Source organism: Telopea speciosissima, chromosome 4 (genome assembly GCF_018873765.1).
Source record: "Telopea speciosissima isolate NSW1024214 ecotype Mountain lineage chromosome 4, Tspe_v1, whole genome shotgun sequence".
In the NCBI taxonomy this organism is placed as follows: domain Eukaryota; kingdom Viridiplantae; phylum Streptophyta; class Magnoliopsida; order Proteales; family Proteaceae; genus Telopea; species Telopea speciosissima.
The window spans coordinates 22,427,098-22,451,945 of NC_057919.1; the positions used below are offsets into that span (position 1 = coordinate 22,427,098).

The window sequence follows — 24,848 nt, forward strand, 5'->3', positions numbered from 1 at the left end:
AGAGATTATATTGGTAGGCTTAGATATGGTTTCTCTAGGTGGTGGTTTGCTTTTGGTCTGAGAAGTTGAGTTCCATGTTGATGGCAATGCTGAAGGTGGGGCCTCAAATTCCTACTTATGTACTTGTATACGTCTGGGTATGCCTAGACGTTAATCCTGTTTTTGATCTATTTATTTCGTTAATACAATTTTCTAACCTTTTAGCAAAAAAAATATCATTGTTTATCATGTCAAGTAAGTGTTTTAATTTCACGGCACATTTTGAAATAATTGAAAGATGGCTTTTATTCAGAGATTCTTTTGATTTCTTTCATATTTTTTTCTTGGGTTAGGGGTAAGGTGGCCCTCGCCATGACGTGTTTATTTTTTTATTTTTTTCCATTATTAATGAAATTTGAAGTGTCACCAGGATTCTAGAGTTCCAAGGTTAAAAAACAGAAAAAACAAGCTTATGATAAACAAATCCAAGTTTTTTAATGTTGATTTTTCATTCCGCTTCCTGAAGACGGATTTTGTTAGTTATTCATCTTGTCATCTGTTAATTTTTTTTTTATTGGAAATCAAATTTATTAGAAACAAAGAAGACAGAGAATTACAAACTAGAAGGGCAATTGACGAAACTCCCAAGAACATGACTCAAGGGAGAAGGAGGCCCTCAAGCCAACTACAACCAACTAGTTCCATCCTCATAGTCGCGGATAGAATAGAAACCAAGAGCAAATGGCAAGCCTACTAAGAACAACCAAATCGAATCTCAACAAGGGGAGGAAGAGAGACTAGGGAAATAACCTAGAAGCCACATCAAGGACTGAGGGACCAAAGGGCAGTGACCCCAATCCTCCACTAGGAACTGGTTCCGAGGGGATCTTTTGGCTTTCAATGTCACCACACTGCACCTCTCTACCACTTCAGCCCAAAAATCTATAAAATAGAAGGACGTGTACAAGTTTTGTTTCAAAAAATCCAAAAGCTTCTCTCCTTCCAAACATTAGCAAATGTGCAGTGCAACAGAACGTAAGTTTGGCAATGCAACCAATATCATCCCCTTTGAAGGTTTCCCCGATCCATTTCCCCTCAAGAGAAACGTTTCTCCCTAGGCTCCTAAAGGCGGCCCACCACATGAGAACCTTGTTCCAAATTTGGAGGCTAAAGGAACAATCAAAGAAAAAATGTCTCTGTTCTCCAACCTAGGCTAGCAAAAGCAATAGAAGGGAGCTACCTGAATATCCCTCTTAATCAAATGATCTTTGGTAGAAAGACCATCCATCATACATCTCTAAACCATAAAAAAAAATAATAAAAATAAAAAAATAAAAAAAAAAATAAAAAAAATCATCTCTAAACCATAAAAGAGTGACAAGGACTACAATGGTGAAACCAGGTGAAACCAAAGAGAAGATGCCTATGCCACTTTGTGATTTTGGTTTCTAAAGATCTCTTAAGCAAACTTTGTAAAGAACAATCCCAAGGGATTGACTTTCCAAATAATAGAATTTGGAGCATTCACTCCCAGAGTACCTATGCTATCTAACTGAGCCCACACAAATCTAAGGTCAACATAAGAATAGGGTCCAGGGTCCCAGCTCCATCTCTAAGGATGAAGTGGACGAGAGAAACCGATTTGATCCATCATCATACCAGATGTGATCCCAAAAGCAAGATATCAAGATACCAGTTGGATGCCAAAGGTCTAGACACAACTTAGTGCATGGTTTGCCCATTCCCAAACTTATGGAAGAAGAATGGTCTTGCATGCTCTCTAAGCTTGAAGGCCTTTCGTCACACCCAAGAATAGTTCTAAATAGCTTGCACCGACCACATAGACTCCTCCTTCAGCATTTTCTATGCACACATTTTATCCAAAGAAAATCCTTATGGGAAGCTACCCACCAAATTTGCTTGAAAATCCCAACCATGTTCATATCCTTAATCTTCTTCACCCCTACCCCCCCCCCCAGACGTTGACCTACAATTGGAGTCTCAAGCAATATAGTGAATTTTCTTCTCCATCCTAGGACCAGCCTAAGGGATATTAGAAAACATCGTCTCAAGCTTCACCATAATAGAGGCAGGATAACCAAACAGCCCAGACCAATATATGTAAGCCCCCTGGAGCATTGAGGATATAAGTTGAAGCCTTCCAGCAAAGGACAAGAATCGAGATTTACACTCTTCCAATTTTCTTCTAATTAAGGAAATCAGAGAGGGGGGCACAATCAAACACTCTCAACTTACTAGAGATCAGGGGGACACCAAAATTAGTGACAAAAAGCTAGGAATCAACAAAACCTGCTAAATCAGGGAGTTAGATCCTAGTTTGGTGGGAAACATCACCCAAGATTATAGAAAACTTAGAGTGATTCATCTGCAGTACAGATCAAGATGTAATCTATGTAGGTGTCACCTGGAATCTACTTCTCATGTATTCAAGTACAACGTATCTCTCTTGATCTAGTGTATGTAGAATACTTTGGCATCCAGTGGCCCAATCCCTCCACTCTTGAAGAGCTTCATTATTGAAAAAGTATGGTCAGAACTCTTTCTCTGAAAGGTGTGTGGATTGCAAGTTTGATCATAATCCCTTATAACTTATGGTTGGAGAGAAACCTCAGGCATTTTGAAGGTAAACTTAGTGCTGGAACTAGAAGGTTCCATTTATTTATTGAGAGTTTTGGCTATGAAAACCATTGTGTGATGTGTGTTTTGGGTATACTAATTTGTGTGTTAAATGTGCTAAGAGATAGATGTTAACTAAGTAGCTAAAGAGATACAGTTGAAGAAAGAACAACGCATGTTGATTGGAAGAAGAACTAATGGAAAACGATCTTTCGCAAAAAGAGGATGGTCTTCTGTGAGCTTGAAGAATCAAGAATCTGAATGCTACATCATATGGAAGACTACTTCAAGTCAAGACATTAGGATTTGATTACAATTGGAATATCTATGTAATACTAATGTTTATGATCAATGAGATGTGAAAAACTCTAAAAAAGAACATTAAAGATGACTTAAATGATAACATCATTTAGAAACTAGGTGGTTTGACTTAGAAGAATGTCTAAGTCTACTGCCATAGTCTTCTATGAACAGGGACGAATGACCGAGCTTGATTGGCAGATCTAAAGAATTCTAAGTCTAAACAAATTGACAATCGATCTTTTAATGTTAAGTATTTGGGGGCGACTACATACTACGGTCTTCTGTGTGATCTTTCATGAATATATGAGAGTTTGTGAGATTAAATCATCTAAGATAGATGATGTCGCGGTCTTTTGTGACCATCTTTCGTGCATTTCCGAGAATGACCATCTTAAGTCCCAACAACTATGGTCTTCCATAACTGTCATGCGGGCTTCTGTGCTTCAATGGCCTTGGGAAATGTCGCCAAGCCTCTGCCTGTGGGGTTCTCAACAATTTCCCTTCCAATGGGGTATCTTAGTTTCTTTCCCTAATGGGCACTCTTGTGATCTTACCACCTATCTCACCCTTTCTGCCTCTACTAGTATTGAAAACCATTACAACACCTTTGTGGTTTGAACTACAGTTGCGTACCACATTGATGAGTGGGAAACATTGTAGATGATGTTGCGAACCTTATAATTTTGAACTCAACAATTGTTGGACACATTGTAGAGGAGGAATCCTTCATTATCTCGAACGCATTGGAGAAGCATGTGGTGTCTTTGGCTCAAGTTCAAGATGATGGGCTTGCTGCAAGTTTGGGCTCTCCCTCTAAGTTTGGGCCTTCTTTGGACCTCATTCCTCTATCTCATTGTGAGGGCCTCTCATTGGTAGTCGAACTTAGAGTCATTAGGTTTGTGGTAGATGAAGCCATACGTGGTGAAGCTCGTGATAACCAAGTTTCATCTATCCTCTTTGCCCTACCAATAATCCATGGTATGTGCACATCATCCATGGAGCTTTCAATGACCCTCGTAGCGAGGATGGCTTGCCCAGCCCTGATCCATCCCTCTTTTGTTGACACACATTGCTGGTGCTCCGAGGGGTCCCTCTCGGTCTATGAATGTTGGACCTTCATTAGAGTTGTCCATTGCTAATCCTCTCCCTCGCTGGCATAGAAAGAACATCAAGTATAAAGGTCTTGCAGATACAAATGGTAGCTCCTCTGCTCATGTAGATGATGCTCTTTGTGGTCGGAAGACTTCTCGTTAGGCCAATCCCCATGTATCCCTCCTCTAAAGGCGTAGACTAGTAATTTTGATCTAATTCCTTGGCTCTTTTTCTTCAGTGTTCTGTTAGTCAAGGTCTTTCATTGATCAAGGAGTGGACTAGTATGAAAGGAATGCATGCTTGACTCCTATTTGAGTTAAAATAAAACCGCAAGCGTACGGGTCAATCGTAGCTACGGGTCAAACACGAGAAGATATACGCCGCTCTATTTAACTAACTTAAAAGTAATGCAAAGTGAACCAAATTAAAGTGTTAAATTAAACTAATTAAACTAACGAAAATCAATGCATCCTAACTTATAAGCATCTAACAAAATTAAGGGATTAAATCGGCATCCTAACACATGAGCATCTAACCTATCAAACTAAAGCGAATTGAAAGGAATAAAAATACAGCCACACATACTAACCATATAAAAAGAAATAAGGGAATAAAAATGCATCCATAAATCACAACCATATAAAATTAAAATAAAAGAAATAAAGGGGGAAGAAGAAGAAGATAGAGAGAGATAGAGGAGATGGAGAATGAGATTGAGAGTTTAGATAGTAAAACTTGGATGTGCTTGCATGAATGTAATTGGAAAGCTTGAATACTTGCATAAACTTACCATGGTCTCCTCTTCTAAATCTTCAAGTCTTGTCATCAACTTAAGAACTTAGACTAGAAGGCTTAAAACCTAAACTAGAATTAAGAAATTACAACCCAATTGAAGACTTAAATTGAAATTAAAGCATAAACTAAACCTATTATAACCATTAACTAAAAATCATAAAAGTAAACTAGAACTTAGAAAAGCCAAAAATCACAAATTAGAAGGAGAAGAGGAGAAGAAGAGAAGAAATTTCACTAAGTGAATGAGCAATTTTTACAAGAGAGGTAGGGGGTATTTATAGGTGGAAGAGAGGAGAAGAGAGGAGAAGAGAGAAGATGGAAGTGTAGGAGAAATATTCCCTAAGAAAAGAGAATATTCTCTTCTCTTTCCTCTTTTACAATGCCTTGAATCCTAAGAAAAAAGAAAGAAGAAGAAGAGAAGATTGTTTACATAGACCTTCTATTTCTAGAAAAATAAACTTTCAATTCTAAGAAGTGCTTCCTTTTCTTTGTAGATATCTTCTCCAAGCAATAAAATCAAAGCATCTTTGATTTTTCAACCTTCCATAGATGAGAAAATATAAATCTATCCCAAGTAGAATTTCAGAAGTGTCCTTGAGAAGTTTGAGGAGAGAGAGAGTAAGGGTGATGACTAGGATTCCTTCAAGAATAAATAAAATACTCATTCTGTCTTTCAGAAAACGTGGATCATGGGGTGCTTATATAGGCCTCACCATTGTGTTCCTTACGAAAAATCACCCAAAATAGACCCAAATTTCGTCCAATTCGGAGTTGGGGAGCCCAAGATATCTCAAGTTGAAGTTGGACTGTCCAGAGCCTTCCAAATGGAATCTTTCGGGTACAGTAAAGTAACTTCTGATAATTGTGTTAAAGCCCCTGGAATTCGAACTTTCGCTTCACTTTGTCTCCGTCCGACTGTCTATAAGTATAAATAAACCCCTGTACACCATTTTCGCGCATCGTTACGGAAACGCCCATAACTTCTTCGTTTCAACTCGGAATCAAGTGTCGTTTCAATCGTTGCGAAGCTGACTCGATGGGCTATGCATCCATACTACTAACATCTCGAAAAAGCTTAACAACATCTCCTTAGCATCATCTCCTCTATTTTCACAATAGTTCACCTAAACCCTGAAAAGCACAAGAAAACACCGAGTAACTCTGTCCAATGTGGTAAAATGTATGCTTTATGCCCTAAGATTTCACACATAAATGTGCTCATCAACTCCACTGTGTGCCACATATGGAATGAAAGGAATGCTAGGATTTTTTGCCAAAAGTCCAAAATGATTCCCTATTTGCTTGTAGAGATTCAGTGTGATGTAAAGGACAGTTGCAACGAGCGTTCGATCAAGGGAAATAGATGTAAGAAGAATTGGTACTCGATTCAAAAATGGGAAGTTCAGGTCCTTGCATTAGTGGAGTTCATCAGCTCATTTTTTGTGTTGCCCCTTGGGGTCTTGTGTGTCTATGATTGTTTTTCTTATCTCCCCTCCCTTGGAGTATGTCCTTTGCTGGAGGTTTCAGGTTTGATTACCATGTTGGGTGATCTCTTCTCTGGTTTTCTTTGTTTCTCTGTAAAGTTTTCTTTCTTTGCAATAAAAGGATTTACTTACCCAAGAAGAAAAAAGGGAGTAGACTAGTAATTTTTATCTTCTTAGAATTGGCCCTGGTGCTTAGAGGTTATGAGTTCTCTCTATCATTTTGTACCTTCTTCGGATATCTCTTATAGCTTGATTAAGCTTTAGGGATAGGCCATTGTTTTGTTGTGGAGTTTTCTCCATCTATTTCTTATATTTCTCTATTATTCTTTCCTCCTTTTTTTGGGAGGGTGTTTGGGGGAAGAATTCCTAGGTTTCGTTGAATCTATATTAATCATTCACCAAAAAAAATTTACTGAGTTCACTGAAACTATCTTATTTCCAACCACTTGGTTAGGCAGTTGAACCTAGTTTGGATCAATAAAAAAGGATAAAATGGAACTAACAAGGCCCAAGCCACCCAGTTCTGTACCAAAGGTAGATGTCTCATGGCCAATGATCATGAGAAAAGAACAGATCTTACCATTAAAGTAAATGAAAGGAAAGAGGGAGAAAAAAGAAAAGAAAATTGGATATAAACTAATTTCACCACAGTTTAAAAAATCGGGAAATGGATAGGTGAATCGGTCGATTCAGATTGAAATTGATAGTGATCAATCCCAATTCCGTCCAATTCAACACAGTCGATTAATGTCAAGAAACCTTAGAATCGCTGAATTTTCAGATTTCAGAGTCAATTCTAAAGTTCTTGGGACCGATTTCAGCGTATTCTAATCCAATCAGAATCGAAATCAACACGGATCGATTCGAGCCCAATTCCATTTTTTCGAGAAATCTGAGTATGGTAGTCAGATTTCAAAACACTGCAAAGGGGAAGAGAGGCTAGCCACAGTATACGATTCTCTGTTACGGGCCAGAAGATAAGATTCTCTTCCACCGAGGCCGCAAAACCATCCAGGTTCATCCAGTATTACTAAGCTTTTGGAAGAAGAAGTTGTGTGTAAGTATACAATGCATGCATAAAGGGAAGAGAGTATAAAGTGTAGGTGCAGCTAATTAACCCTCTTTCAATGAATCCAGATCCTTTACTGTCGAACTGCCCGGTAGGACCGTGCTGCCCAGACACGGTGCTATGCGCAAAGACCGCCTTACCCCCATTCGGGCAAGGCATTTGAGCAGAGGTAAGGCGGACATTGAGCGCAGCACAGTCCTGCCGGGCTGCTCGGCAGTAGAGGATCCAAATTCTCTTTCAATATGGATAGAAGGCTCAACAAAGTCACGTTTGGTGCTCCCTAGGGTTCCTTCCAGCACTTCAATGAAGGCTGGTTAACCCTTTAGCACTGCTTGCTTTGCTGAAGTGTTTGGAGGAACTCCAAGTGCCACCCAACATTTATTCATATAAGCAATTCCTGGACAGCTCCCTCTCTCTCGTGCAGATCTCCAGGTGCCACCCAACATTTATTCTAATTGTTTCTACTAGTAGCATTCCTGTCTCCTTCCTTCCTATAAAGGCCCTCTTTCTTCTTTTCCTTCTCTCCTTTGGGTGTTCTTGAATTTGTTTCACTTTGTTGAATGTAATTCCATTTACCCCGGCCAAGAAAAAGTTTCTCAAATTTGAGCATGGATCGTGTTCTTGTACAAGTACGGTCCAAGGCCCTTCAAGGCCACTCACATAGAATCCACTGTGAGACCCACAGGAGGAGTGGATTCCATATGTGTGGCCTTGGAGCATCTTGGACGGTAGTTGTACATAGACACGATCCAGCCTCCTTGAATTTAGGGGTTATTTCATTGTTATTATTATGTCAGATGGGAGGTTCTGTTTTTCGCTAAAACATCATTTGTATGGACGTAATTTTGCTGGTACACTTGTAGCATGAATATGTTCTTGCTACCCTACTGCTGACAACCAAGGAAATGGGATCTTAAATGGTATCTTAGAAAATATAAAAACCTAGGAGGGTATTTCTGAACCCAAAGGGGAAGTGAATTATTCCATTTTCTTGGTTGCCAACAGGGTAGCAGAAACATTCATTTTTATTAAGAAAAGAAGAAAAAATAAGTTACAAGAACAGATTGGCAATACCTAGACACACCAACAAACTAGTCAAGACTGAATCCCCCACCTTCGACATTGCCATCAACAAGAGAGAAAATTCGCTAACAAAAAAGACTATTTAGAAGAGACATAGAATCTCAGTCTATATTGTGCATCAACCAATAAAACATCTTGCAATGATAGAGGCAAGACCACCATCACGTGGGTTATTTCCTTTGATAGCCCTGTGTGCATCTGAACCCACCTCGGTGAATGGGAATCCACCGTGGCTGAAGGGAAACTCGGTGCTAACTAAATTACCCATCCAATATGGTATTACAAAACTACCATGAATAGTGCATTTCATCACCCTACCTACACTTTTTGACATTTTTACCCCTACTTCCCTCAACGACTCCCTTGGATAGTTCAACATCCCAACTCTACATCTGGTAGTCACCTTTTTCCACTCATCACCTTCCCTAGTCACTCATTCTCTCTTTGATTTACATAAATATGCTATTCCTCCGGATTATTAAGTTAAATTTAATATTTTTTCTTTCTTCTAGATCGAAGAAATTGTCACATTTTGTTTTGGAATCCTTGGCTACAACAAAGTGTGGCAGCACCAAATTTGAAGATTATTGGAAGGATCAGAAGCTGGTTCTTAATATGATCACTATTACCGCAAGAGATGCGGGAGGGGTGGGGAGGAGAGAGAGAGAGAGAGGGTAAAAATGTAAAAACAGTAGGCAATACCCGTCTTTATCTTAGTTAATTTAGTTGGGGAAGAGTTCTCTGTGGGGGAGTGTGGCCCCTATGCACGTGCAGAGGCATTAATAGTGCGAGCATGTTCGCGGTTCATGGGAGCGGGGTGATCATTTTGCCCCCCTCTGTGTCTAGCCATGGACGCTACATTTCCCCACATTAAACATTTTTCCTATTTAATTAAAAGGAACAGTTGAATTCGTAATTTGGTAAATTAAAACCTATTATTAAGTAATCTTGTAATTTTCCCTATAATAAACCCCCCCCCCCCAACCACGTACCCATGGGAGAAGAAGGAACAAAGTAGCTCCATTAAGGCCCAAACGTTGATCCATTTATTGGGGCAAAGAATGCTACTTGGTCGCGTGGCCAGTGTGGCTCTTGTGCTTACACACAAAACCGCCTAGTTCCCATGGAAAGTACTGCCTTGCCCCTATGGAAAAGCAAAAATCCTACCAGATCGATATTTGCACATACACTCCCATTGACCAGTGCACACATGCAGGCTCTAGAGGCTCAAGTAGCATTCTCTTGCCCTTATTTATTTTATTGGGATGAACTAAAACATTTAAAAGCCTTGAATAGGATTAAGGAGTATCATATACATATTTTTTTTCATAGGCTCTATTTATTTTAATGTAAAAAGGTGAAAAAGAAAGATTTTCTTCTAAAATAGGATTTTCTACTATATTTTGATATAAAATATTAATATAAATAAAAAATCAACAGTGAATTTGTTCTTCCCTTATAGATATTCCATTTTAGGGGACAATCCAGGGATCCCATTTCACATCTTTTGACATCCTTTTGGCTGCCCTTACACATATTTTTGTAAATCCTATTGAATTCCTTCCACCTCCATCAATAGTCTCAACCATCAACAATAAAAAATAGATGACCATCAGAACTAATGCATCGGATCTCATCAAAATTTTGCAATTAAGCGTGTTTGGACGAGAGTAGTACTAGTATGGATGACAAAAAGAAGGTCCTATTATGAGTTGAGCGTATTTCAACCAATGGTATATCTATATCTCACCAATCTTCAGCTATGCAATAAGGAGATCATCTCCACCATCTAGCTAATTGAGACACGAGGAAAAACTCCATGTGTATGGAAATATCTTTTTCGGGTAAGTTTTTGGCCTTTCCATTTTTTATTAATGTTATGACTCTTTAAAAATTAAAATCCCTAAAAAAATATCTGCAGACTAAGTTACTAACAAAAAAAATAAAAAATTGCTTAAGCCTAATAGTTTCAAAAAAAACAAAGAAGGATATTCTTGATGTAACCAAAGGTGGTGGCAATGAGTCATCATCACCATTTTATGTGGCACAAAGAGACAAAACCCCTTAATTAAGGATAATTTTGTTATTACCCAAAATATCCTTTATTTTACAGAGTTTCAGGAGGTTGTCTTAGTACCAAGTAAGACCTAAAAAAATGGAAAGAGTTTTCTGTCCTATAGTGTATGGCCTATGGCAGCACCACTGGTGTAGGCCACACTATCTAACAAAAAACACTTTTCACAAAAAAAATAAAAAAGAAAAAGAAAAAGAACACTATTTGGTCATGCCAGTCCTACATTTAGACATAAAAGTGCATAAAAATACCATGTTATCTCATAGAAAGGTAGAAATCCCACCAAAGACGATGCTTACATAGTTACACATGTTACTCCCATTGGCCAGCGTGCACATGCAAGGTCGCAGCAATCTGAAACTTGTCCACGAATGGAGTCACCATGTGTTTGGCCTTTGGACTCTCTAAAAAATAAACCCTTTGTAGTTTATCCAAAGCGGGTTGCTCAAATTTCAAAGACCAATATCATATTGTATTACCATACCATATCGTACCGAATACAATTTGCTAAAGTACCGATATGGAAAAATGATACCATACTTGGTACTGTACAGTATCGATATGAAGGTTAAAACCATCGGTATATATCGATACTGTACCATTTTACTGAATACCGGTACCTACCGAATTAAAAGCTATATATATACAATGATATGTCTATATATATAAGTATATATGTATTTCATATATACAATATAACATATTAAATATAATATATTTCAATATTTCATATTATATGTGATAATTTTATTAATTTATATATAAAAAATACCATATTGAATACCATATATAGGTATACTATTGAATACTATACCGAATACCATACCATATAAAAATCATATCGAAACCATACCTAATCGGTACGGTATCGGTATGAGAAATTCACCATTTATCTGATACGGTACAATATCGGTATGAGGTATTTGACTTTTGTACCATACCGAAACTATACCAAATATTGGGACCGTACCGGATTGACACCCTTAGGACTACTACTACTACTACTACTGGTCCTTGAGGCCTCCTCCAGTAAAATATATATATATATAAGTTCCAGTTACAAAAAAAAAAACAAAAACTTTGTAGTTTTAACCGTCAGCTACCTTTCTTGGGGAAAAAATTGTGTAGTACCTGACGGTTGTTGTGAAACATCTCACATCTGCTTACTACCATTGCGCACACCGCGTATTTTAAGTAGATTTGATGTTTAAGCAACCTCTCGAGTCTCGACCAAAACAAGAAGGCAAAAGTAATAACCAATTAAGGAATAGATTATCGTTGAAACTTGAAACTAGGCAATCGTCGCCGGCCCGAGAACAAGAAGAAGAAAAAGGAGAGGACAGCGGAGAAGTTAAGGTTCTTTAGAAGCTGAATCAGTAGCAGAAGCGAACCATGGAGTCGCCGACCTCATGGGACGCCCTGCGTAAACAGGTAACATTTCAGATCGCGCCATTTTTTGTTTTATTCTTCAATTCTGTTTTACATTCATGATTGCTTCGTCTCTTATTAGGGTTTTGGAATTGAAATAAGATACTATAGAGGACCGATTTAGCAACTGGATCTTACCTTCTCGTCAGTTGATATGTTTATAAATATCTCCAATTTTCAATAAAGGCAATTTTTGGATATATAGAGAACTTAAAGTCGGGTTGTAAAAAATATATGGTTTTCTGAAGTTTCGAAATTTTGAGGTTTAGTACAAATAAGATACTATAGAGGACCGATTTAGCAACTGGATCTTACCTTCTCGTCAGTTGATATGTTTATAAATATCTCCAATTTTCAATAAAGGCAATTTTTGGATATATAGAGAACTTAAAGTCGGGTTGTAAAAAATATATGGTTTTCTGAAGTTTCGAAATTTTGAGGTTTAGTACTTGGGTGTTGGAGAGATTCCCTTAGGTGTTTGCGATTTGATGGTTGACCTCAATTGGTAAATGGCCACACCTGGAATTTCTGATTTTGAGGGGAATTCCTTTTTATTTTCTATGGTGAATTCAAGTGAAAACTGAACGTTGAATTGAATCAGGTGGCAACGAAAGGTATGAATTCTAGTTGTTCTTTGCTTTTCAACTTTGATCTGTTTACCTTACAAGTGTATTTCAATTTCTTAAACCTTGATCCATCTCTACTTATTTTTGTTCTGTGGATTCAGGCAAGGAAACTTGAAGCACAGTTGGATGAGCAGTTGAATTCATATCGTAGGTTGGTTTCTACAAAATCTGATGATACAGACAATGATCTTGAATCCGGGATAGAACGACTGCTTAAACAGCTTCAACAAGTAAATTCACAGATGCGAGATTGGGTATCATCAGGGGGCTCCGAAATGGTTTCCCATACTCTAACTCGGCACCAAGAAATTTTACAGGATCTTACTCAGGTGTTATTCCCATTCATCTACAAGTATCAAATTGTTTAAAATCTAAGCTCAGCTTGTTTATTTTGTTGTCATGGAAAGGCTTTCAAAGAACATGCATCTGTGAAACACTAATTCAGTGTCCAACATGACTGAAGTGCAGGAGTTTCATCGGCTCCGATCTAGCCTTAAAGCTAAAAGGGAACATGCTTCACTTCTTGAGGATTTCCGTGAATTTGATCGAACAAGACTAGATTTGGAGGAAGGTGGTGGCTCTGTGGAGCAGGCTCTCCTTAAAGAGCATGCAGCTATCAGCAGGAATACCGGACAGGTACTAAAATGCTATTAGGTTCTGTTATATGCTGAACTTCCATTTAGTGGTTTGTTGTTTCTGTTGGAAATTCTGAATGGCTCATTTAATGAAATGAAGTAGGCTTTTTGGTCCAATAGGAGTTATCAGCTGATGGAGCTTGTACTTGACTTCTGGATAGGCTTTTTTATTTATTAACTGCTTGATCAGTTGTTCAATGATAAAAACTTCTTATTTGTACGATCAATTAATTTGTTTTTGGTTTAAACTGTCTTGGCTTGTTAAGCTACGATTCAAATAATCTATCGATGGGATGTCCTGTTGAGCTTTGTTATTTCTGTTTGTTAGCTTTGTCTTCCACTCTATTTTCGAAGGACCTAGTGGCATAACATTATTTGTGAATTCATCTGGAGCCATGGAATATGTTCCAAGTTGTCCCTGTCGAATTGGACAGCTAATGCAAGCACAGTGCAAAAAGTGGTCCTTTTTTAATATCTATGGCGTATGGGCTTTTAATTTTTGGGTTCTATTTGTAATGGGCTGAATTACAAGACCTAAAAGTGGGGTCTAAAGGGCATACAAAAATAGATATTTAATTATTAGTGGCATCCATTAGGTAATGTAGTTGGTTTTAGTTTAGTCATTAAAGAGTCTTAGTTTGATTAGTTGTTAATGCAGGAAGTTAATCACAGTGGCCTTATGGTTCTGGTTTTGGATCAGTTTTCTGATTCAAAAACTGAACCGATGTATTGGCTCTCCAATCGTGGGCTAGTTTTGGGTGTTTATTTTATTATTTTAAGTAAGTAGTTAGGCTGGATTAGGATATATAAATTTAGACTTGTTTCTTTCCTTGGTTTTTAATAATTTTTATTTGGGTTAGGACAATCAAAATAGCTTGCTGCTAAGAGGAGTTAGATTCAGTTTCAGTTTCTTTATGTTAGTAGGTTGTTGGGTCAAGATATGAAACTTCCAAATCAGCCCACGCATGAGGGAAATTCCCTTTTCTGTTTTGGTTTATGTAATTGGGTGTCCGGGTCTCTCCTATTTCTGTCCATGCCTGGAGTCTCCTTATTTAATTCCATTTTGTTTTTGAGTTTCCTTTTTAAAGTTTGTTTGTCATAAATACTAGTTGTAAATACATGTAAGAGTATATACCTCACCCATGATTGAATGAATGGATTAGATTTGGTTTGTTTTGAGGTTGTTGCCTCATTCCTTCTCTCCTCTTTCTCCCTCTCCCCCATAAAATTCTCTCTCTTTCTCTCCCCCACGATCTGGCCTCTAATAGCACTAGACTCACTAAACAACAAGTAATTATATCCAACCCACAAGTATAAAGAGGAGTCCTGATATCTCCAAAATCAAAAGTACTAAATAGAAACTACTAATACCACTAAATAATCAAAAGTAGGTCCACGCATTTAGTAGTGGTGCCTTGTACATCAAGGAAAATAAAATTAGAAACTAAAGATACTACTAAATAACCAAAATAAAAATCACAGCTAATTATGTAGTAGTATTAGAAAAGGACCCCATGACACTGGTTTTTAGTGAAATAGCAAGCACCCAGACCCATGGGCTCAGTCTGATCTGAACCATAGTCCAGTTAAAGAACCATGGGCCTAAGTGTTGGGCACACCAATAGGTGTTGTTGTCAAAACACTGGGCCAGCAGTGTCAATGAGATGGCTATGTGGAGTATACAATGCAGTGGACTGCAGTTGACAGTGTCAGAGCAGTGGCAACAAACAGTGTCAGTGAGATGGCTTGAGGATTGGTTGGCAGAGCTGGAAGATTGCAGTAGCTATGGAGATGTAGCAATCATCATGGATGGATGAGCAGGTTGTATGAGGGAGTCTGCAGATGGGTTGGACTGTCATTTTGGCAGTGAGCAGAATCTTCATGAACGTTTTGAGTTGTCTTCAATGGAGAATCAATTGAAGCTCAAAACTAAAAGACTCTAACCCTATGAGTCAGCTTTGCGATGCCTCAAGAATCAGGTTAATCCGAGTAAAGATGCAGTGGACCGCAGCTGACAGTGTCAGAGCAGTGGCAACAAATAGTGTCAGTGAGATGGCTTGAGTATTGGTTAGCAGCGCTGGAAGACTGCAGAAGCTATGGAGATGTAGCAATCATCTTGGATGGATGAGCAGCAGTATGAGGGAGTCTGCAGATGGGTTGGACTGTCATTGGCAGTGAGCAGAATCCTCATGAAAGTTTTGAGCTGTCTTCAATGGAGAATCAATTGAAGCTCCAAACTAAAAGACTATCCCTATGAGTCAGCTTTGCAATGCCTCAAGAATCAGGTCAATCCAAGTAAAGATGAGGAAGCTATGACCTCAAACGTAATTGTCGCGCATGGTGCCTTGAATCCTATTTGTGCACAAAATGTCACTTTATGAGAGTTTCAAGCTAACCTCGACTTGGAATTTGTGGAAGATTAAAATACAAAGATTGTAGTCCTTCAAGTCCTCTTTCAATTGGCTTTGGAATCAGGTCAATCGGAATTTGTACGAGGGTGATATGACTTGAACATTATTTGTTGCGCAGAATTTCCATAATTTCTGTTTTGCACAAAACGTGCCTTTAAGGGCGTTTCGAGGTGGCTTAATAGCAGATTTTGGAGTAGCTTAGAACATGAAAGATGTAGAGCTTCCAGTCTTCTTTCAAGTGGTGCAAGTCTCAAGTCATTTCGACATTGGATGAGGGAGATACGACTATTTTCCGATGACGCGCTGGCCGGACCGGGTGGTTCAACCAAGGACGACTTTTCAACTTGGGTTTCTTATTATTTAACGTGCTATTAGGGCTTTAGTCCCTAACTCATCGTAGCGCATGAAGAGAGAAACATGAGGAGAGAGTCGCTTCAAGGAGAAAAGAGAAGAAGAAGAGGAAAGAGAGAGATTCAGGAGGTGGAACCCTAGATTCCTAGCTTCTTGTTCTTTTAATGGTTTCAGGCTTTCTTATAAAGCTTTGGTGAAGTGCCTTCAAGAGACATCACAAGGGTTTGTATGAAGAAAAGAGGAGTGCAACGGTGATTGGAGACGTCCAATCTATGGCATCTCTATAGGCTACCCATCGACATAGGTAACCAGTTGAACAAATCCTATGTTATTGGGGTAGGATTTATAATTGTTTGAGCTTGTAACTAGGGCAACACTATAAACCCATTATTATTTGTATTTAAATCCTTAGTTATGCTACTAATGGAAAGCAAATTAGTAGTAAACTTTGGAACATGTAACACAGAGGAAAGGGTAAGAGATGAAGAACACAGTACAGATCCCTTTTCCGAGATAGGAGAAAGAGACCCATCAGCAACTCGAACCTTACTAAGACTAGATAAAAGGAAAATAAGTGGAATAAAAGGAGGAAGAACCGATCATATGGTCGGTTGCCCCTGAGTCAATTACCCAAGAATCGGGCATGACCGAGGTGCAATTCCCACCAAATGAAATACCTGTGGAAGAAGGTGTATTGGGATTAGCAGGCAGAGATAGAGCCGAGGCAGCCATGGAAGGAGATACAGATGTCGAAGAAGATGAGTCCAAACGAGTCACCATATCACGCAAATTTTGCAAATCCTCCATAACCTGTGACAGAGAATGATCAGGCTGATTCTCAGTAGTTGCCTGATGAGCACGGGAATTATTGGACCGATTGGAACCACCCTTACCACGGCTGCGAGTATCTGCAGGGCGACCATGAAGTTTCCAACAGCGGTCCTTCGTATGCCATTCCTTCCCACAGTAAACGCATTTAATGGGAGGTCGATCACCAAAGGATCGATCAGTGCTAGCAGAACGGGAAGAGCCCCCACGGGTAGAATGTGACCCAGAAATAAGAGCCGATCTCTCCTGAGTAATTGGGTGAACCATGGCTGTTCGTCGACTGTCTTCAGCCTAAAGGATTGCATAGGCCTGTTCAAGAGTGGGGAGAGGTTCCCGATTCAAAATATTTGACCGGATATGATCAAACTCAATATTCAGCCCTGCCAAGAAATCAAAGACGCGTAAACCATCTTCCCACTTACGATAGGCCGTGGCATCAACATCAGTGGTGGCAATGAAGGTGCCCAGAAAATCCAACTGTTGCCACATCGTACACATGGTATTGTAATATTGAGAAAGGTCAACTCCATCTGTTTGGTAGAATGAATTTTTTGACGGAGTTCATAGCATTGGGCAGCGTTCCCAACCTGAGAATAAGTATCTTTGGCTGTCTTCCATATTTTCGCAGCTGAGTCAAGAAGAAGGTACCGCCCAGCAATGTCTTGGTCCATGGAATTAACCAAATATGACATGACCAAGAAATTAAAATTCATCCAGCGATCTTGTGCAGAACCAGCCTCTGTAGGCTTGACCGTGGCGCCCGTGATGTAGCCAGGCAAGCCACGGGAACCAATCGCAAATAAACAGGAGCGAGACCACATAAGATAATTGCTTCCATTCAACTTGATGGTGTTCACAGGAAACGGAATAAAATCACGTTGCGACGAACCATCAGATCCAGAAGAAGCAGAGGTGATCTCCGAAGCGTCAGGCATGGTGGCTGGAAAAAATCGCAGAAAACAAGGCCTCCAAAAATAATTAAATCATACGGAAGGAAAAAAAGGACCCTTGGCGGGAGTCAACTCACCACCAAGGGTGGAAAAAAAATAACGGCAAGATGAGGGAGATCCTCTCGCGAAAAAAAGAAAGGAAGGCGAGAGGTGGGGGGGCTGGCGGTGGAGGCGGAAGAAGGGGGGTGGCCCTGGGAGGGCTGGCGGTGGTGGCGGAAGGGGTGGGAGGGCCTGGCGGAAAAAAAGAAGGGCCAGCGGAGGGAGGCTGGTGGTGGTGGAGGGCTGGCGGAAGGCTGCCTGTGGTGGCGGAGGAGGCTGGCGGTGGTGGCTGGCCTTAGGGCAGAAACACGAAGGAGAAGAGAGAGAAAAAAAAAAAAAAAAAAAGGAAAAAAATTTTAATTCTCATAGTCCCGGAATATTGTTGGCTCTGATGCCATGTGGAATTCCGTGAATACTGGCTTAATCAAAGTGATCACAGCCCAGCTTTATTTATAATACTGAAATCATATGAAGAGAATACATCTAAGCAATGTGGGACTAAAACCCATATTTCAACATATGATTTATGGAATTTTTAGATTTGAGAAAAACCCCAGCATTAGAAAGTTGAAAATTACACTTACCGCCTAAAATCCAGATTTTGTTCTTGAACTAGGGGGTTGACTATTTTTCCTTTTGGAATTTGATTTTTTAACTATTTTTATTAGATTCAAATAGGGGGTATTTGCTGATTCATGAATAATATCTTAAGTAAATGAAATACAAAAATACAAAAGCATTTACTTAAATGATATTAGGCATAAATAAGTGTGTTTGTCCTGTGTCTGTCCTGGTTTCTAGCATAAGTGTCTGTCCTGCTTTCCCACTAAGTGAAACTCCTATTTGGACTTTGTTTTTGCAAAATCTGATAGTGCCATTGTGTTTAAATGGCCTAAAATAGGCTGTATACCAAGTTTTAGACCCAAACTAGGTCTAAAACCCATCGAGATGAGGCTTCGAGTCGAGAAAAAAAAAAAGTGCACCAACTCGGCGAGCGAGATCTCGACTCGACTCGGTTTTTCAAGGCTCCGAGTTGGCACAGAGACCCGAATTTTCGAACCTTGCCTGGACAAAGATTGTGGACAAAACACACACACAACCAAATGTACGAGGAGATATATGAAATAAAGGATCATCAGGATATAGAATAGAAAAAGGGGAAACACCATCCAAAAATATCAGAGCGCATACGGTTAATTAAATAGCAAGTTGTAAGAACGGCATCACCCCACAGATATTTAGGAACATGCATATGGATCATAAGTGATCAGGCTATATCAAGGAGATGGCGGTTTTTGCGTTCGGCAACCCCATTTTGTTGTGCGGTATAGGAATAACTAGTTTGATGAATCATCCCATGATCAGCGCAGAATGAAGAAAGTTAGTTCACCTCTAAAGCATTAGCATATCGAAAATTTTTAATAGAAGTACCAAACTAAGTTTGTATTTCAGAATAAAATTATTTGAATACAGATAAAAATTCTGATCAGTCCTTTAACAAATATAACCAAGTAAGACGAGAAAAATCGTCCACAAAAGTAACAAAATAAAAAAAAAACCACACTGACTTTTAAATCGACAAGGACCCTAGATATCAGAGTGAACTAACGAAAACAAGGAGGGACTACGATTGACAGTTCGAAGAGGAAAAGAAGTTCGATGATGTTTGCCCAATTCACACGCCTCACACTCAATGTCAGATATAGATTTGCAGCTAGGAACCATTTTGCGAAGTTTAGAGACGGAGACATGTCCTAATCAGTAATGCCATAACAAGGGAGAAACGGTAGATGACGTGGCAGCAACAACTGGAGGTGAAGATTCTTCAAAATAGTAGAGACCATCCTTTTCATGTCCTCCACCAATTGTTTGCTTTGTCTGGAGATCTTGAAAAACACAATAAGAAGGGAAAAAGGTAACAGAACAATTGAAAGACTTGGTGAGGGCACTAACAAACATAAGACTTAAAGGAAAATATGGAACATGTAAAATAGACTGTAAGGATGGAAAAGAAGAAAAATGAATGGTCCTAGAAGAGGTCACATCTGTAGAGGAGCCATCTGCAAGAATGACTTTAGTTGGATGGGAGCTCTTGTGGGAGTTATCAATTACGTAGGATTTACCTGTCATATGAGTTGAGGCTCCAGAATCGATAATCCAAGGAGCAGAAGTAGTAGAGAAAAGAGCAGATGTACCTATATGGGCTACAGTAGCAGAAGATGGAGTATTAGTGTGAGAAGATGGTTCAAGTTGTTGTAGATGCTTTAGTAGTTGAAGATACTCATCTCGAGAAACAGGAGCAGACACTGAAGTAGATGTAGTTAATGGCTCATTCAATATGGTCTTTTCAGAAGATCCCTCAGAGTGTGCAATATTGGCAAAGTCAGGTTTGCCATGTTTGTTCCAACACTGATTTTCAGTATGATAGAGGCAGCCACAAAACGTACACTTTGGTGGTGGTCTGTCACTTTGCTGTCCACGACCTCCACCACCACGACCGCGATTGCTTGGACTGCCACGAGTTCAATTAGAGCCTCATCCATGGCTAGTAGTGAAGAGGGCAGACATGTCCTTAGGAGGTGGATCAGAACGTGACGGAGTAATGATCCTCTGAAGTCTGGAATAAGCCTCATCAAGAGAAGGGACTGCTTCACCAGTAAGGAGCTGTCCACGAGCAGATTGAAAAGTAAAGTTTAAGCCTGCTATAAATTTGGACACATAGAAATATCCTCTCGGCGCTGAAGGAGATCAAGATCAAGAGTCAAAGGTTGATGTACACGAATTTCATCTCGAATACCTTGTAAGGTATTAAAATACTCGCTAAGGGATTTGTCATCTTGTTGGAGATTGAACAATGTGGAATACAACTCATAGACTCGCGTTAAATTCTGTTCAGATGAAAAACGTTGCTTCAAGGCATCCCAAACTCCCTTAGCAGTGGGTTGAAACATAACATTGGCTGAAATAGAGGGTTCCATGCTATTCCATAACCAAGTAAGTACAGTGTCATTTTCTCGCTTCTAATCCTCAAATTCCTTGATGGTTGTAGGATCTTTAGAATCACCAATGTCAAGAGGATCATTCAGAAGATACTTTAACTTGCCACGGGCATTGATATACACACGGACAGATTGTGCCCATAAGAGATAATTTCCAGCACCATTAAGTTTAATTGTAGGAATTTGAATATGAAAATTGTCCTTAGTCTCAGCCATGTCAACACAATTTGAAGAATTAAAACAAACAACCGAGTGCCTTGAGAAGCAGCAAATACACACCAACCGAATGGATTGAGTTGAAATCAATCTCGGAAACACAGAATACCTGTCTGATCTTCAAAAATCAGAGTTGCAGAAGCATAGAAACTTCAAACAATTGAATTGCATATGCAGGAAAAGTTGCAGATGCAGAAAAAACTTCAAACAATTGAATCGCAGATGTAGGAAACTTCAAAAAACTGAATTGCAGGTGCAGGAAACTTCATAAGCTGCATCGCAAACGTAGAAACAGAACCAGAATAGCAGGATGGAGTCCATGCTTGAAGAGGAAACAGATCGAGACCCTAGTTTATCCTTGCGTTGTCATCATACTAGGGTTTGATCACACAAGCAGCATGGGGTGCTGCACCAAGCACGTGAAGCCTGTAACGACCTTCAATCTGAATCGCAGGGCAGCAAATCTCCTCAAAAGAGAAGCTCTGATACCATATAGCTAAACTGGAGATAGAATCGAGCAGCAGAGAAGAAGAGAAACCGAGAATGAAGAAGAAAAAGGAGAGGAAATCTGGAACTGATTAATTGTCCAGCCTCTCATGCATAACTTTATTTATAATTAGGGAATTACATTGAAGAGTAAAGAAGATAGATTCCTAGAACAAATAGGAATCCACATCTCAAACTCAAAAACGAGAAAGGAAAACAGGAAACTAAAACCGAGAAGGAAAAGGGGAAAAAGGTAATATCGTGTAGGGTCTATGGTTCACCAAAGACCCTCACATCTACGAAATCTAACAGATATGTAACACCCCCCCCCCCATGATGTTGGTTAATGGAATAGAATACAGAATTGGATTTGAATTTGAATTGTGTAGCCAACTAGGCTTCCTCTTTTCTCTCTCTTCTCCCTTATCCCTCTCTTCTTCTCTTCCTTTTCTATGGGCCTATTACAGCCCTATGTCTTTCTTTCTTGAATGCAGGCTGCTGAAATCAATAAACCAGCAAGGATTTTCAACCCTGATTTATCCGTAAAATATTTTTATCTGTGTTTGTGAAGCAGCCGATCTGATATTTAATTACTAATCTAGAATCTAGGTTGATGCAGCCTATAAAAACAAGTTTTTGATGATCACCTAATCCCTAGAAGACATAAGATTCCGAGTATCTGCTTTGGTGTAAACAAACTCTGGGATCAATCAAACACTTATTATGTATATCTCTCGTGATATTGATTCCAGCTGTCTGGAGTTTCTAGGTTTACGTCAAGCCTTTTTGTTCCCCACAGAAGAATGATTTGGATAACTTTGAGAAATGATGCAGATTTTGTGGCGTTTATTGCTGCTTGGACTTTGATTGGTAGTTTGGACAGAGAAAGACAATCAAATATATGAATACACCCCTTCTTTAACATGCTAGTGGAGGAAGTGAATAACGTTTATTTATTTGATCCTATACTGTTGGATTCAATAACTTAAGTTTTCATATTTTTGGCGAAGGAGTGTTATAATAATCTCTGTAAAAAAAAGGGTGGACCCAGTGCACAAGGCTCCTACCACTGCGAGGTCTGGAGAGTGTTATAATGATCTCTGTATTGCTTTTTATGGCAAACCAATGTCTTTCTCATTTTGCCTGGCCATTGCATCTTTCATTTGTAATTTTCCCTTTTTCTTGTATATGATTAAATACAACAACTCAGCCTTATCCCAACTAAATGGGGTCGGCTACCTGGATCCTTGCCCTCCAATCAGCTCTATTCGAGGTCATACTTGATACAACAACTCAGCCTTATCCCAACTAAATGGGGTCGGCTACCTGGATCCTTGCCCTCCAATCAGCTCTATTCGAGGTCATACTTGATACAAGATGATGCAGGGCATCAGGCCCAAGCCCAAGCCCAAGCCCAAGATTCCCAAGCCCAGCCCATCATTTTCGGCCTATGCTGGCCCTGCGATTTCTGCTGTATTACACCTAATGGCCTTTCTAGGAAGCCACTAGAATGTCTCTTTAATTTTCCTAGTTTCTAGTGTTTTGACTCTTTGTATTCCAAGGCGTAATTATGAACCTTTTTTCCTATTCCTAGGTTATTAGTTAGTCTTTTCAATTTCCTAAGTATTAGTCTAGAGTCTAGTGCTAGTCTTTATGTGTATTTTTAGGTCTTATCATTTTGACTTATTGGGAATTTCCTTGCCTTAAAATCCCAAAGGTGACTTATTGGGAATTTCCTTGCCTTAGATTCCTAAAGGTCTCTTCAATATTTTTTGTAAGTTCCAAGAGGCATTAGCCTCCATGCCTTGGTTATAAAAGAAAAATCGTGGGAGCTTCTTGGCAGCCATAATTAAAATGGGAAGCTCCCTTTGATAGTTCTCACTTGCAACTCAAGTGGCTCTGGATCTCAGTGTTTACATCCAAGGTGGATCTCCTTGGCGGTGATCTAGGTGTACTCCTAAGATCAGGCTCTAGTGGATCTCTAGCAGCTGAAGTTATCTTTATTTATTTTGTTTATCCTCTTTCTTTTAACTTCAACTTACAACCATTCTCATAATCTTCAACCTCCCTTCATACAGCCTTAAACCCAAACCGTGGCTAGGTGACTCTCAGCCCCTCTTTGAACTCAGAATTGTTTTCCCCTCAGTCCCTTGAGCCATATCTCACCATCACAGCTTTATTCATACCTCCATACAAGTCCCAAAGGTCTTACACAACTTTATCTTAATCTGGTTGTCCTCCAGAATCGATCCTGCAAGAATCCTCCTCGCCAAGAATTCGGCCAAATGTGAAATCTTAATACAAAAAATGCGGGAGAAATAAAAAAAGATGCAGGGTAATAATACCTCTGCACTAAAAAAAAAATCGCCTATTCTTACATTTTCAGGTTGTCCTGCATGCCAGTCTCTAATACCTCTGCACTCATATTTATATGGCCCAAATCCGCTTGCAGATCCATAATCTGTCAGACTTATTCTAATAATGATGAAGTTCTTGCATGTTCATCGTAAAATTCTTTGTTACTATTAATGTCTGTCTTGTTTAAATCTTGAACAAACGGATACTGTTTTTAAAGTCTTCTAGAATCTATTGGAAGTGTGTTTTACTTCGAAGTGTGCTGCCCTTAGAAAAATCAATATGTTAATTGTGGAAACTACTGTTTGTCTTAAAAAAAAAGTCATATCCATCTAATGTGTTGGAGTGTTGTGTTCTGATGCAGATGGATAATGTGATTTCTCAAGCACAAGCTACTCTTGGCACTCTTGTTTTTCAGCGTTCAACATTTGGGGGCATCAATTCCAAGATAAGCAATGTCAGCAGTCGTCTTCCAACGGTATGAGAACTAGGTTTCCCAAGATTAGTTATATCTACAACAAATGCTGTATCAATGACAATGATTAATGAATTATTCCCTTAAATGACAACAATAAAATATTTGCTTCAACTTATTGATGCAGGTGAATCACATACTCTCTGCAATAAAGAAGAAAAAGTCCATGGATACTATCATTCTTTCCCTCGTTGCATCTGTCTGCACATTTCTTATTTTGATTTACTGGTTGACCAAGTAGGAAGCCAACCCCATTTTGTTGGGATAAGGCTATATTGTTGTTGTGGGTTTTACCAAGTAGGAAAGCATTGTGGATTGCTGGTGATAAGTATTGTGGCTTCCTTTTGATTCTTTTGTAGTTTCCAAATCTCCTTTCTCTCTATACATGTTGTATGTAAGCAGTCTATTTCTTAAAATTATCTTATGTTGCTAATGAAGTTTCAGCATACTTGTCAAATACCTTTGCAAATTGGGTAAACCTGAAATATCTAGAGAGGTGTGAATGCACACCTTATATGGAGGTTGGGCAGGTC

General features: G+C 39.2%; 1 protein-coding gene across 4 annotated transcripts; it reads left to right on the forward strand.

Annotated features, from left to right (window-relative positions):
• Positions 1 to 5,005: 5,005 nt before the first annotated feature.
• On the forward strand, positions 5,006 to 24,768 carry LOC122657289 (Golgi SNAP receptor complex member 1-1). 4 transcript variants are annotated; one of them, XM_043851936.1, is made up of 8 exons: positions 5,099 to 5,117; positions 7,287 to 7,293; positions 11,883 to 11,947; positions 12,672 to 12,899; positions 13,039 to 13,206; positions 24,205 to 24,318; positions 24,443 to 24,556; positions 24,617 to 24,768. In XM_043851936.1, exons 3-7 carry the CDS (start codon positions 11,909 to 11,911, stop codon positions 24,554 to 24,556), a joined length of 663 nt encoding a protein of 220 aa, XP_043707871.1. In that variant the 5' UTR covers positions 5,099 to 5,117; positions 7,287 to 7,293; positions 11,883 to 11,908; the 3' UTR covers positions 24,617 to 24,768. The 4 variants fall into 4 exon arrangements, with proteins under 4 accessions (XP_043707872.1, XP_043707871.1, XP_043707870.1 ...); XM_043851935.1 differs by having other exon boundaries at positions 24,443 to 24,768; XM_043851937.1 differs by lacking the exons at positions 5,099 to 5,117; positions 7,287 to 7,293 and adding an exon at positions 5,006 to 5,044 and having other exon boundaries at positions 11,894 to 11,947; positions 24,443 to 24,768.
• The last annotated feature ends 80 nt before the right edge of the window (positions 24,769 to 24,848 follow it).

Bases quoted from the DNA above. Each gene is read 5' to 3' on its own strand.
- LOC122657289 (XM_043851937.1), top strand. From the start codon at position 11,909: ATGGAGTCGCCGACCTCATGGGACGCCCTGCGTAAACAG. The intron at 12,900-13,038 runs GTGTTATTCCCA...ACTGAAGTGCAG, and splicing joins TTTTACAGGATCTTACTCAG to GAGTTTCATCGGCTCCGATC. The intron at 24,319-24,442 runs GTATGAGAACTA...TTATTGATGCAG, and splicing joins TCAGCAGTCGTCTTCCAACG to GTGAATCACATACTCTCTGC.